Here is a 13,550-nt window from a genome sequence, read left to right on the forward strand (position 1 = left end):
TAAAAGGAAAGATTATTACCTGTACTGTAAATGGAAAACCAGTACCATAAAAATAAGGTAACTATAAAAAATAAATACATACATATTAAAATGCTGAAGTCGGCTGATGTGGCAATGACTTCATCTCATGCACCCTGCCTTGGGAGCCCTGGGCTGCTGTGGTCCTGGCCTTCCAGGCCTGTCCTCCGAGCATGCTGCTGGAATGGTGCTGTTTCTCTGCTGTTCGTGCTAACTGTGTGGTCATCTCCGCCTCCCCTCTACTCCTCATTTTAACCTCACCTGTTGGATGTCTGTCCCATCCATCCCACCAGACTTGAGCCTTGCTTCTCATCAAGGTTATCTTTCAAAATCCAAATTGCACGTTGATTTCAAGTCATAAGATTTAGGCGCTTAAAACTTCACAGTGAGTCCAGACTTGGAGTGGCTAAGGGGCAGACAGGGTCAGGTCCGTCCAGGAAGAGGCTGGAGAGGGGCCGAGATCCTGACAGTGGTCGTGGCTCTGTGTCTGCAGCCTCGGGGGTGCCTAGAGTGAGACATTATGCAAAACGGCCCTGTCTTAATGCTAACAGGAACTCCAACTGCATTAAGTTTTGTCTCGTATTTGGAGAGCCCATCCCCTTTCTTATTACTAGATAGTTGGAGGGTTTGTTTTTTTTTTTAATGTTTTTATATAGGATTTTATTTAACTTTGGCAAGAGTATGTCTTCATGGTAGAACATTTAGAGGCTGCAGAAAAGCATAAGATACAAGGTAAAAATCCTTCCTGTAGCCAGTCTCACCATACAGAGATTAAAGACTTCTTACCCTATTGTTAAGGTGACAGTGAATTTTTTTCGCAGATTATAAGTGAAGCCAGTTGGCAAGTTGCGTGTCCTGGACCTTCAGGGCCTCAGCCTCAGATCCGAGTGATCCTGAGCAGACATCGGCCAGGATCTTTTTAAATCAGGGATTTGAGTTATATGCAGCGGTATGCAGCAGGTGTGCTCTAGAGTGACTATGTTGGACTTTTACCAACATTTTGTTTGTCCTCTTGAGTTTTTCCTTTATTTCCTCCCAGCCAAAACTTCAGGGCTCACAGTTTGGCCCATCATTGGAGGTGGGCCCTCCGACACAGGCCCGTAGCCGGGGCCCTCCTGTTTAAACCACAGCCCGGGAGGTGGGCAGCTCAGCTTTTGTACCTGTGGTCCGTGTGCCCTGCCACCCCTGCTTCTAGGCCTCCGTGTGGTAGCCCAGCCTGAGCACAGGATTCTGCAGCCCCGTTTCTCAGTGTCCTTCTCTGCCCCAGGTCCTGGGGACCTAAAGCCAAAGCGAGGGTCCCCGCACAGAGACAGCCTTGACCGCAAGGATGCCTCTGCTGACCCAGCCGTGAAGCCCTGGCCCGTGGAGCCGGGCCCCCGGCCCTGTTCGTCCTCAGCCATCACTACAACCCCTTCCAGCTCCACCCCCATCTCGCGGCACGCAGGCCGCGCCAAAGGTGAGTCGTGGGCCCCTCACCTTGTCCAGAAACGAGAGGGCCGAGCATCTGGGGCTCAGGTTCCTTCCTAAAGACCCCAGGCTCTCAGGGCCAGGAGGGGTCTCAGGCTGAGAGGTGGAGGGCAGAGTGCTTAAGCTGTGGGCTGGCTCTGGCGTCACACAGACACGGGTTCAGGCCTCAGCCCTGCCTGCCAGCTGGGTGGGTGACTCTGGACAGACAACTTCACCGTCTAGAGGCCTGATCCCAAGCCACTGGTGGGAAAGCCCCAGGACCCTCTCTCACCACCACCGTGCAGGACTTGGTGGCACCAAGCAGCTCCAGAAGGGAGGTCCAGGTTTGGGCTAAAAGCAGGCAGCCTCCCTCAGCCCAAGTTGGTAGAAGTCTGGAGGTTTATTCTCTACGGAGGATACACAAGAGGGTCTCTGAACTGGAGGTCGGTTAGTAAAGTGGGAGGCAAGTTTCCCAAATGAAAAACAAGGAGGTTGCAGGGAAGGCTCTACAAACTGAAGGTCTCCCAGGTTGCCAGTAGCCATGTGTGTTCACATCTTTAGATGTGAGATTAAAACATTCTTCCAGTCATCTGATCAGCTTAAGGAATTCCCAGTTGAATGTCCCCGTCAGATCTGGCCAGGTGAAGAAGCCCACGGACGCCTGAGGAGAGCCTCCAGTACCAGCGACCAAAACCAGTGTGAGAGGCAACAGAGTAAACAGAAGCGCGGAGGTGAAAGCTTTACGATGCCCGTCATTATTATATAGTCAGAGAGGAGCCAAGCTGTTGCACCCATGAAACAAGAATGGGATGCTACCAAAAGAGCAGTCAGGGGTGGGTGGAGCAAGCACTGGGAAATTTAAAATATGCCAACAGAGAGGAAAAGATAAAGCTTAAAACCAAAAAAGACATTCTGCTGATAATTTAGCGATATGAAACTATCCAAAGAAACAGCTGAAAGAACTGAGAGTGATTGCCTCTGGGGTGTTAGAAATTGGAGAACAAGAAATGGTTGTTATTTTTCATAATAATACCACCCACTCGGCTCTTGAAACCAGGGGCTTGCCCAACCTTGGTTTGACAAGCAAAGCAAAGACAGACAGGGTCCCTGCCCTCGTCCCAGTTGCTTACAGGTAGGAAGCCCCGCGGGGGAGAAGGTGAGTTGGGTGGGCCCAGGGCAGCCGGACAGTCTCTCCCCACTGCTGGCCAGACACTGCAGGCGCAGTCACTTACTGTTGGAGGTCAGTGGAGCCGTGCCGTGTGCTGTCTGGAACAGGCATGCTCTGAGCCCGGTGTGGCAGGGGTGTCTGTTGTCCACAGTCACCAGTCTCCCCTGGTTTCCTGGGCTCTGGGGTACAGAGGCCCTGCCTGGTCTTGGGAAAGAGCTGGGAACGCCATCTCCCCTCAGTGTTCCGGTGGTCTGTGTGGCTCAAGGTCCAGCCCTCCAGGCTAACCCTGGGCTGTCTCAGTCTGGACCCCATCCCTGAACCAGAGCCCAAGCCTGGAAGCATCCCTGGCCAGTCACACGTCTGCAGAGCGTGCATGAGGGTCCATCAACACTGCCACCCCAGCAGTGCCCATGGCGATTCCCTGGCAGCCCAGCTCTCACACTTGGGGTAGTCATCGCCAGCGAGCGTGTAACCGTCTTCAAAATGGAACCTCCCCGCCTTCCTGCCCTTAGAGTCAGCATTTCTTCAAGTAAATCTAGTTCGTTTTAGAGCAGAATTTAATAGTCAAGATCTGGACACTACAGAGTCGTCATTACTTTCAGACCCTTTCAATAAAGAAAGGACACATAGATATTATGAGTTCATATCAATATTTTTCCAATTCCAATTTAACATTACAGGGATTTTTTTCTTTAATTTCATATGCGTGTGTCCTTTTCTCACACAGAAGTCTTGTCTCTTGAAACATCTACTTATTTTTCCTGAAAATATGCAATAATGGTAAAAAAAACTTATTACAATAAAATTACTGAGTGTTGTTCGTTTTCTTGTAGTTCTTTTAATTCTGAGATTATATCTCACTAAGGATGCACAGAGCTTTATATTCAAAATTCACTGGAATTTCTTTCTCTAGGTGATTATGTTAGCAGTTTGATATACAGTAAGGTTCATTTGTTTCTGTTCTCAGTGTTAGAATTTTTTCTTTTTAAATTAATCCTGTTTTTTAATACATAAAATATTTATGTAATTTAAAGCTGAATTATGTAGGAAGGCATGCTTAGATTTCTAAGTCTCACATCTCTCCCTTTCCCCTCCATTCCATTCCAAAATCACCCTATGGATAACCATTTTTTTTGGTTCCTTGTTTATACTTCCAGTGTTTCTTTTTGCAAAAATAAACAAAATAATGCACCTTGATTTTTTTTTCTTAGCCCTATATCATGGAGATCTTCCTCATTCTTTTCAAGAGGCGCATAATAATTAAAATGGTGGTATGACAGTTCATTCAACCAACCAGTCCCCAGAGTTTATTCCTGGAAGTAGAATTGCTGGGTCAAAGGACAAATACAGATATGCTTTTCCTAAATAAGATTCCATATTTTTTTAAAAGTTTTCCAGAAAATTCTGATATTAGCCAGGTTTAACGACCCATAACCTACGTATCACTAGCCATGTTATACTGTAGTAATCAAGGCAGCAAGTTTTCATTAAGCCACTACTTTGAGTTGGGCATTAGGGGAGAATCCAAAATGTAGGATTCTCCTGCCTTCAATGAGTTAAAAAAAGGAGTTGTCCCGCCCTCATCTCCAGGAGACAAAACCTGCAAAGGAAGCAATTAGATCATACCTAACTTTTTTAAAAAAAATTTTTATTGGAGTAGAGTTGATTTACAATGTGTATTCCTTTCTGTTGTACAGCAAAGTGAATCAGTTATACATATACATATATCCACTCTTTTTTAGTGAGAAGAGTTCCCTGTGCTATACAGCAGGTCCTTATTAGTTACCTGTTTTATATGTAGTAGTGTGTAAATCATACCTAACTTTGGGTGTATCTCACTGCCAGAACTTTTATAATAGGAATTGGGGACTGGGTGGAAACCCTCTTGCCATTTGGTGGGCCCCAGGGTCTACTGTCAGAGAGAAGTTAGCAGGCTTGAGGCAGAGGGCATCTGAGTCCCTCTCCGGGAAAGGGCAGTTGACGGGTGGCCTGTGCTTCCGGGTCTATTTCGGGTGAGGAGCTGCTGCGGCAGGGCTATTTCCAGGGAGTCAGCCTCTCCCCTCAGGTGCTGGATCCTTTCCTCTGCCTTCCTCCCGCCTCCTGAAGACAGGTGTGGTCTCCAGACCAGAACTGCTGGCACGGCTTGGCCTTGGAGGTTGGGAGGCGCTCCCCAGGGCCCTAAATACTCACCTCCTTTTGCCGTGTACTGCTTCGGCCAAGATCACTGCTTTAGTCTTCAAGTCCCTGTCCACCGCACAGGTGGAAATGGGATTTGAAGTTAAATCTAACAGGAGTCGGGAGTGAAGGCTGTGCCAGCAGGAGGAGTAGGGGGAGGGATGGAAGAGGCACGTCCACGCGTCCCTCCCTCGCCTCCAAGGGCTGGGCGCTGCCGTGGCTCGGGTGCCAGTCAGAGGTGGCCGTCCGGCACAGGACCCCGTGTTTCCCTGTGGATGTTCCGGGACCCCTGCATCATCACCTTATTTTCACCACAGGCTATAATTCTGATGACAGCCTCTGCGAACCGTCCCTGGAGCTCGAGTTCGCTCCCCACAGGCAGTACGGTGAGTGGTCAGTGCGATGTCCCCTTCCGCCTGGGTTCTCAGTCTTGTTCTTATCAACAGTGCTTTTCCTTTAAGCTAAGTCCTGTATGGAAGTCCAACACACAAAACAGGTGAAAGTGAAGTTGTTGTATGAAGTGGGGATGGGGGGCCCACAGTTCCTCCAGGTTCCTTCCTTGCCCTCCCCAGGGCCTGAGCATGTGACTTCTGCTTACATACCTCCAGTGACGGGGAAGTCACTACTTATCAAGCATCCCACTTCTGGAGACTTTCATTCCTTTTGCTTTAAAGCACCCCTCGTGTTTGCCAGGAAGTTCTGGTGACCCACACAGGGAGCGTTGATTTCAGGAAGATCTCTCACTGTCCTCACTTGGATTTTAGTTGCCCAGAGTGGCTCCAAGTTATATTTAGTCTTAGAAATTGTTAGAAGCACTTGCCATTTGATTCAGGCATACTGTAAATTTAGGCAGAAGGGAAACCAGGAATTATACCAACCTTCTCAAAAATCATAGACAGCTTTGGGTTTTTTTTAGTTTTTGCCAAAAAACAAGTCATAGAAGGGTTGGAAGGTAATTCTTTAAAAAAAAAAAAACACACCTCAAAGTTTACATTGAATTCAGTTTATTTCTGATCGACAATAAGTGTTATCTCTACCCTATCCATTGTCTTAAAAGTATTATGATACAAGTACAGACATTTCCAATTGACATGAGTAAAGACAGGCTCTGTGATGAAACAGTTTGACACAGGGCGCCCTTATGTCTTTACATTGAGTGGTGGGTAACACAACAGCAGGGGTCTCCTGCACCGTTTGGTAAACCTGAGTAGCCCAATTTATGCTTGTCAGCTGACCAAAAGGGTTTTCTTCCTAAGTATTCTGATTCCTTGAGCTTCTCTTATCGGGGAAAAGAAGGGAAAGGGGTTCTTGATGCAATGCTTAGATAAACAAAAGTGCTTTGGGGTCCCATTGATTTTTATCACAATTTTCTTTTAGTGAAACTTATTTCCTTTTTAAAGAGGGATGTGCTTTTTTAAATTTCAAATATTCCCTTCTCAAAGAGAGGACTTATTCTGCTTTCATACCATGCACGAAAACCATGTATTTTTTGGCTCGTCCCCAAACCCTGTTTGCTAGTAAGTATCTTCCAGATGCCTTCTATCTGCAAGAACACATCAGCACTTGGGAACTGGGTACCCTAAAGACCCAGAGAAACAAAAGCGAACTTGCAGGCAGGAGGGGAGGTGGCTTGTAAATAGTGTGTCTCCAGTTCTCAGTGCGGTCAACACGAGCTGTGTGCTGGGAGGGTGCAGAGATGACAGAAACGCAGTCCCCGTCCGTCCCCCAGGGGTTCATGGTCCAGCAGGACAAACACTGACACAGGGAAGGCTGATGAGGCCTGTGATGCTGAGGGCTCCTGGCTCAGGGGACCCGGAGAGGTACCCTGCAGGCCTTGAAGACCCAGCCTGCCCTGTGCCGTGTGGGCGGGGTCCCTCCCTGGACCTGGTTATTCACCCTGGGATCCAAGAGCCGCCACCGCAGACCCACTCAGGCACAGACAGCAGCCGGGAGGGCTGGTTCCCTCCAGCATTTGTCACTATAAAGTTCGGGTTTTCCCTTTGGGGCAGGTGTGAATTTGACATGGATGAGCCGAAGGACAGCAAACAGCTGGGAAAAGCAAGTGCCCCCTCTCCTGCGGAGGGTCCCAGCTCCCACTCCCGGGATCGGGGAGCTGAAGCCACCTGCACACGGGTACACGCTCCCTTGCACACACATAACACACATGTGCACACACTGCCGTTTCCTGGCTCCCGCCCTCACCGAGCTGCACTTGTCATGGTCTAGGCAGGAGATTTTCACACGTGTCCCAGAAAGCTCTGTGCAGTAATAGGGGTGGGCATTCCCACCCCAACCCTTGGCTCACCCAGAGCAGCCGTTTTTTTGGTCTGCTTTTTCAGTCCTGCATGAGATTTTCCTCGTTAACAAAATTGTTTTAGGCCACAGCCCTAGACCTAATAAAAAATGTATATATACCACAGGCTGTCATTTCTGGACAGTGTACCGGGTGCCACGCCTGGCAGGGAAGTTCGCTGTCCTCGTGGGAGAGCACAGAGGATCCTGAAGCCCGTCCTTCCTGGGGGCGTTCAGCTTCACTTTGGCACAGAGTTACTTTGTTCCATAGTGTTTCTCAGATCAGATGGTTTACCATGGGCCCTTTAGGTTATATGTGGGCGTTTCCTTTCAGCATCCCGGCCGGGGAGCTTGGAGAGCAGTAGAAATGCATCCAGCGACAGCTCACCTCTTAACCTGAAAGGTGAGCCGGCCTTTCCTTCTGGGCACTTTGCAGTGTATGTGGATCTTTGACTCTGGGCCTATAGTATATTTGTAATTTGAAAAATGCAGTTCCCAGGGCTTCCCTGGTGGCGCAGTGGTTGAGAGCCCGCCTGCCGATGCGGGGGACACGGGTTCGTGCCCCGGTCCGGGAAGATCCCACGTGCCGCGGAGCGGCTGGGCCCGTGAGCCACGGCCGCTGAGCCTGCGCGTCCGGAGCCTGTGCTCCGCAACGGGAGAGGCCACAACAGTGAGAGGCCCGCATACCGCAAAACAAACAAAAAAATAGATAATCAACAAGGACCTACTGTATACAGCACAGGGAACTACATTCAGTATCTTGTAATAACCTAGAGTGTAAATATATACGTATAAGTGAATTACTTTGCTGTACCCCTGAAATGAACACAACGTTGTAAATCAACTATACAACAATAATTTAGAGGCCCGCGTACCGCAAAAACAAACAAACAAACAACAGAAAAATGCAGTTCCCCAGATCCTCCATGCATTCCGCATTTGCCTTCCTAGGCCACATCACACGGTTTCAAGTGAAGGCCCGGAGTTTGGATGGATTGGGGTTCAAATCCCTTCATCCCCTCTGACAGGCTCTGGGCACCTGGGAGAGTCACCCATCCTCTGAATCCGAGTTACTTCATCTTTAGAATGGAGAGAGTGATGCTAGTTCCATTCCACTGTGGTCAGAGAACAGAGTGGATGGCTTTGATTCTCTTAAAGTTTTTTTAAGTTTATTTTATGGTGCAAAATATGGTCTGTCTTAACGAGTGTTTCCTGTACATCTGAAAAGAATGTGTTTGCTGTCCCAAGACCATAAACCCTTACGCAAGTGTTTTCACTTCCCAGAGGCCACATGACCAGCCTCTAAAGAACACCTGGTACGTAGCAGGTGCTCAGTAAACCTTTAACTATATGAACAGACAGGAGCTAACGAGCGTGGTGCCGTCTAGCGCCTAACAATGGAAACTTCAGCAGAAGCTTTCCACTTTTATCTCAAGTTACTTTGTTCTGAATTCTAAGCATTCCAGAGTGTTCTTAACATCCAAAGGCCCAGCCTGGGAGAAGTGCGCCCTGGGTTCTCAGGCAGCGTCCTCTCTGTCTTAAGTGAGCTGGGGGCAGCACAGAGCCCCCTGGAGACAGGGAGGGGGACTCACGTGTGTTCTCTGTGTCGCCCGCCCCGACCCCAGGTTCCTCCGACCAGCTCCGCGGCAGGTCCGAGAGCTTCGGCAGCGAAGACCTGATCCCCAGTACGGACACAGCCACTCTGCCGCGGGATGCCAGCACCCCGGGGCGCACCGCCCTCAGCCGCCAGGAGGACCCCCCACCCCGGAACGGGCCTCTCCCCCAGGAGGGCGCCCGGAAGAGGGGCGCAGCCCAGCCCCATGGCGGGCTGCGGCCCTGCTCAGCCTCCCCGAGCAGTGAGATGGTCACCCTGGAGGAGTTCCTGGAGGAGAGCAACCGCGGCTCCCCTTCCTCCGTGAGTGGCCCCAGGGCTCAAAGGGACGCAGCGAATCCCTCTTCCTTGGCCATCTCGCAAACCGGGACCGTAGGCAGAAACCGTGGCAGCAAAGTCACAGAAAGGGATGGGGCGGGGGCGCGTGGCCTAGGCGCAGGGCTGCTTGGGTGGGGAGCAGATCCCGCGAGCCAGCAGATCCCTGGGTGCCAGCAGCCAGCCCCAGACCTCGGAGGCTGTTTCTCCATCTGTGAAGTGAGTGGGCAGAACGTGGTGCCGGCGTGGAGGGCAGGGGTGCCGTGCGCCCCCCGCTGGGAGCTTCTCGAGAGAAGAGTGGCCAGCCCCCCACTCACGGAGTTAGCATCTCACTAGGTTTTGTGGCAGAGCTCAGAATGCCCACTTCCCCTGAGCCTTCACCAGCAGAGATCAACAAGTTTTTTCTATAAAGAGCCAGATAGTAAATATTTTAGGCTTTCCAGTCCAGACGGTCTCTGCTGCAACTACTCGACTCTGCCGCTTTAGCGGGAAAGCAGCCGCAGACCATCTGTCAGTGAGTGGGCATGGCCACGTTTGAGTAAAACTTTACTTATGGACATTGACATTTGAATTTCATATAATTTTCACATGTCCCAAAAGACCGTTCTATAAAAAAAATTTTTTTTCAATCATTTAAAAATGTAAAAACTATTCTTAGCTCGCAGGCCATACAAAAATGGGCAGCCAGCTGGACCTGGCCCGTAGCTCTGGTTTGCTGACCTCTGTTCTGCAGCTCTAACCCCCACACATCACCTGTATTAGGATTCCCTCCGCTGTCACCTTTCCAGCATCTCCATTTAGCTTTTCTGAAGCTGCGTGTCTGTCTTTTACATACTCTGTCTAAATTCAGTCCCATGAGCTATTGGGTTATTCAACAGATGACACATATACTGTCTTGCAATTGAGACCTTTTAAGTAATGCTTCAGTGATTCTCTCTCATTTCCCTTAAACAAATACAGTCGAACTTTCTCTAGCCATATAGTAAACTCTGTGACCCACATTAATGGGTCACAGTGACACAGAATACAAAATATTTGTTTGGGAGGTATTTATTGAGCAGCTATCGTGTGTGAGGCAGTATGCATGGTGCCTGCGCTAAAAAAACAAAGCAAACCAGTTAATGGGCAAATTTCTATCGCATACTTGCTAGGTGCTTGGTCTTGTGGTTGTCTATGTATCAGGAACCTACTGTGTGTTAGAAGCTGGGGAACCCAAGGTGGGAAAGACAGAAAACCTGCACTCCAGAAGTTTACAGGCTGATGCAGTGGGTCTTAAACTCCAGTGTGCATCGGACTTGCTTGGCAGAACACAAGCTGGACCCCAGAGTTCCTGAGATTTTGCATCTCTGTGGAGTTCCCAGACGACGCTCTCACTGTCAGTGTGGGTCCAGGCATCATGCACTGAGAAGCACTGATCTAATGGAATAAACAAGAACGTCCAGAAATCAGGGGTGCCTGCAACTGCATGGTTCCTCTTCTCAGTCCTTTTCTGATTATGTGCCGGTCCCCGTGAGTTTCCTTTCTCTGGGCAGATCTCAGGGGGTGGGTCCTAGGCAAGGCGCAGGGCTCCTCCACACTCAGCTCAGACCTGTCCAGATACTCACCACTGCTCACCTGTCCCTGCTGGAAGCTGATGCTCACCCTCTGAGAGCCACCCCTCCTCTCCCCCTCTGCCCAGGTGCTCACCCCCATAGCCCCACCTGGCACCCCTACCCTCCTCTGAGCAGGCCTGGAGAAGCCACCCATGCCCCCCTTCCCCAAGCACTGATGATGCTGGGGGGACAGGGTGCCACAAGATGGGCTCCCTGGGTGGCCCTGAAGGTGGGTGTTAAAGAAGTTAGACGTGTGCAGAAAGGGACCAGGAGCTGCTGAAAACAGCTGCAGCGTCCGACAGCCGCGGGTTCTAACCCCCAGTCTGCCCCTCTAGATGTCTATCCTCTGTGACCTCAGTTTTCTTACGTATTAAATATTGTTTTAATACAACCTTAAGCAACCCTTACAAGGGTTGCTTTCAAAGTTAAACTAAGTTTTTTGCGATTATACCCCCGGTTCCTAGCACAGCACCTGGCGTGTGGGAAGCACTTGATAAATGGTTCTTGTCCCTGTTGATGACCCAGGGTCTTACTGCACACACACGCCAAGAGTGAGGCTTCAAACGAGCATGAAACCACAGACCGCACCTCCGTCAAGTTGAGCATCCAGATGTTGTCAGGGGCCCGGAGTTGTTGGCAAGTGGTTCCTGAGCTGCTGACCCGTCCTGCGGACTGATGCCCCCTGACAGGTCACAGCGGGCTGGGGTCTCATTGCAGCAGCTCTCGGCCCCTGATCTCATCGCTGACGTGAACTCACTTCCTTCCATGTTTTGCAGCGTCGGCCTCAGGAGAAACCCCCGCTTGGCTCCTCTAGGCTGTGAGGTGTTGGCAGAAGGCTGAAGTGAGCCTGAACACGGCCATCGAGCTTGGCCCCTGGCGGCTCTTCCTGTCCCCGCGATGGTGGCTAAGGACACCAGTTCCCTGGCCAGGGGAAGCCCAGCTAGGTGGCAGCTCCGTGGCAGGGGGCAGCCGCTTGAGGGGACCAGTCGAGAGGGCTGGGCCACCTCCCTCTTCTCCTGGACGGCCCACCTTTCTGGTTCCCTCCACCCTCCCCCTGCCCCTGTGCCTCCTTTTCCCCTTCTCACATTAGGAGAAACATCTGAGAGGCAGTGAGGGTCCTGAGTGTGGTTGATTCTGGCTTTGGGGAGCTGGTCTTGTTTCTCTTCCTCTGTGCGGCCCACAGTAAAGCCCTTGCCGTGTGTCTGAGCCTGGTGGGCTGACAAAGAAGGTCCGGTCCTGCAGGTCAGCTTTCTGCCACTTGCTCTGCTTGGTGACAAAATGGGAACCAGGTTGAAACAGTTGGCCTGAACCTTTCCATAAAGCAGATGAGCCTTGTGGGAAGTCATCTCCTCTCTGGATCTGCTTTCTTACTTGTAAAGTTAAGGGGCTACTTGGGAATTCCCAGGCGATCCAGTGGTTAGGAGTCCGCGCTTCCACGGCAGGCGGCACGGGTTCGATCCCTGGTCGGAAAACCAAGATCCCACGTGCCACAAGGTGCGGCCAAAAAAAAAAAAAAAAAAGAAAAGAGTTAGGGGGCTACTGAGTGGCGTCTGGGTCCGTGCCCTGATGAGCCGCGTATTGCCCCAACCCCTGACCAGAGCAGTGTGTATGGTGGGGAAGTTAGGCCTTCAACAGGCCAAGCGGGAAACTTCAGTCCTGGCCATGCGGGCGGCACAGGGGACATCCTGGGTGGGAGGAGGGGTCTCCAAGGCCCCTCTGGCCCTCGCTCAGTTCTTCCTCTCTTCCCTGTAGGACGCTCCCAGTTGCCGGGATGACCTGCTAAGTGACTGTTTCAGAAAGGCCAGCGATCTCCTGGCCATCGGAGGCCAGCCAGGCCCACCTACCAGGAAAGAAGGGGCCAAGATGCCCACCAGCTTCGTGGCCCCCACCATCAAGATGCCCGTCACCACCTCCGAGGGGAAGCCGCTGAAGCCCGGGCAGTACGTGAAGCCGAACTTCAGACCCGCTGAGGCCGAGGCCCTGCCCAGTGCCCCCCAGAGGCAGGCCCAGCTGCCCCAGAGCCTGTCCCTGGGCAGACTCCGGCAGGCCGCGCTGCCCCCCGCTTCCCACACGCCCACTGGCCGGAGTGCATCCCTGAGCCGGGCCTTCAGCCTGGCCTCCGCCGACCTCCTCCGGGCCAGCGGGCCAGAGGCCTGCAAACAGGAGCCAGGGGGTCCCGAGGCGTCGGCGGGCAGAGACACAGGCGGCCACAGCCCGCAGAGCTGCACGCCTCCCAGCTCCCACAGCCTGGCCCGGGAGCGGACCCCGCTTGTGGGAAAGGCTGGCGGCTCCTGTCCGGGCCCTGGCCCCCGAAGCCGGCCACCGGACGCGAGGCGCTTCTCTCTGGCTCCCCCGAAGGAGGAGGGGCCGGCTCCCCTGCAGCAGTCTGCCACGTCCCCAGCCATCGCCGCTGGAGGCGGCGGCAGCAACCCCCAGTTCCAGCGCTGCTCACCCGCGGCGGCCCCGGCTGCCAGGACTAAGCCCCAAGCCTCCCCGCACTCGGGAGAGGCGGCCGCCGTCGCCCCCCTCCGGGCGGGGTTCAGCCCCTCCGAGGGGGACGGGGTCCTGGGGCAGGGCCACAGCGAGGGCCTCCCTGCCAAGGGCCCGGGCAGGCCTCCCGACCTGGCTCCCCACGGCAGCCGGGCCTCCGAGGACTTCAGTCGTGGGAGCAGCTCGAAGAGCACGCCGGCATCCCCCGAGCCGGCTGGGGACCAGCAGACCGTGTGGTACGAGTACGGCTGCGTGTGACTTGGCTCCTGGACCGGCAGCTCCTAAACCTTAAAGCTACTGACGCACCTGCTCGTCGTGATGGCCTTTCCCCGTCTGCCTGCGGTGCCAGGAAAGGGCTTTACGGTGAGGAAAGGGTTCCCGTGCATTTCTTCTGTTTGTTTTGTCACTAACACACCGTGCCAAGCCCTGAGAGGGTTGCAGC

General features: G+C 52.4%; 1 protein-coding gene across 1 annotated transcript in view; it reads left to right on the forward strand.

Annotated features, from left to right (window-relative positions):
- The window catches only part of LOC102987601 (protein Daple), a gene marked incomplete at its 5' end in the record, with an annotated part of 74,236 nt that extends 60,692 nt beyond the window's left edge, over nucleotides 1–13,544 (forward strand). Inside the window, 5 exons of the mRNA XM_024131105.2 lie at nucleotides 1,286–1,474; nucleotides 5,125–5,193; nucleotides 7,434–7,502; nucleotides 8,725–9,014; nucleotides 12,371–13,544. Coding sequence (XP_023986873.2) covers nucleotides 1,286–1,474; nucleotides 5,125–5,193; nucleotides 7,434–7,502; nucleotides 8,725–9,014; nucleotides 12,371–13,366 — 1,613 coding nt within the window. The remainder of the gene's footprint in view (nucleotides 1–1,285; nucleotides 1,475–5,124; nucleotides 5,194–7,433; nucleotides 7,503–8,724; nucleotides 9,015–12,370) is intronic.
- Nucleotides 13,545–13,550: the final 6 nt, after the last annotated feature.

The sequence above is a fragment of the Physeter macrocephalus genome, unplaced genomic scaffold (assembly GCF_002837175.3).
Source record: "Physeter macrocephalus isolate SW-GA unplaced genomic scaffold, ASM283717v5 random_334, whole genome shotgun sequence".
In the NCBI taxonomy this organism is placed as follows: Eukaryota; Metazoa; Chordata; class Mammalia; order Artiodactyla; family Physeteridae; genus Physeter; species Physeter macrocephalus.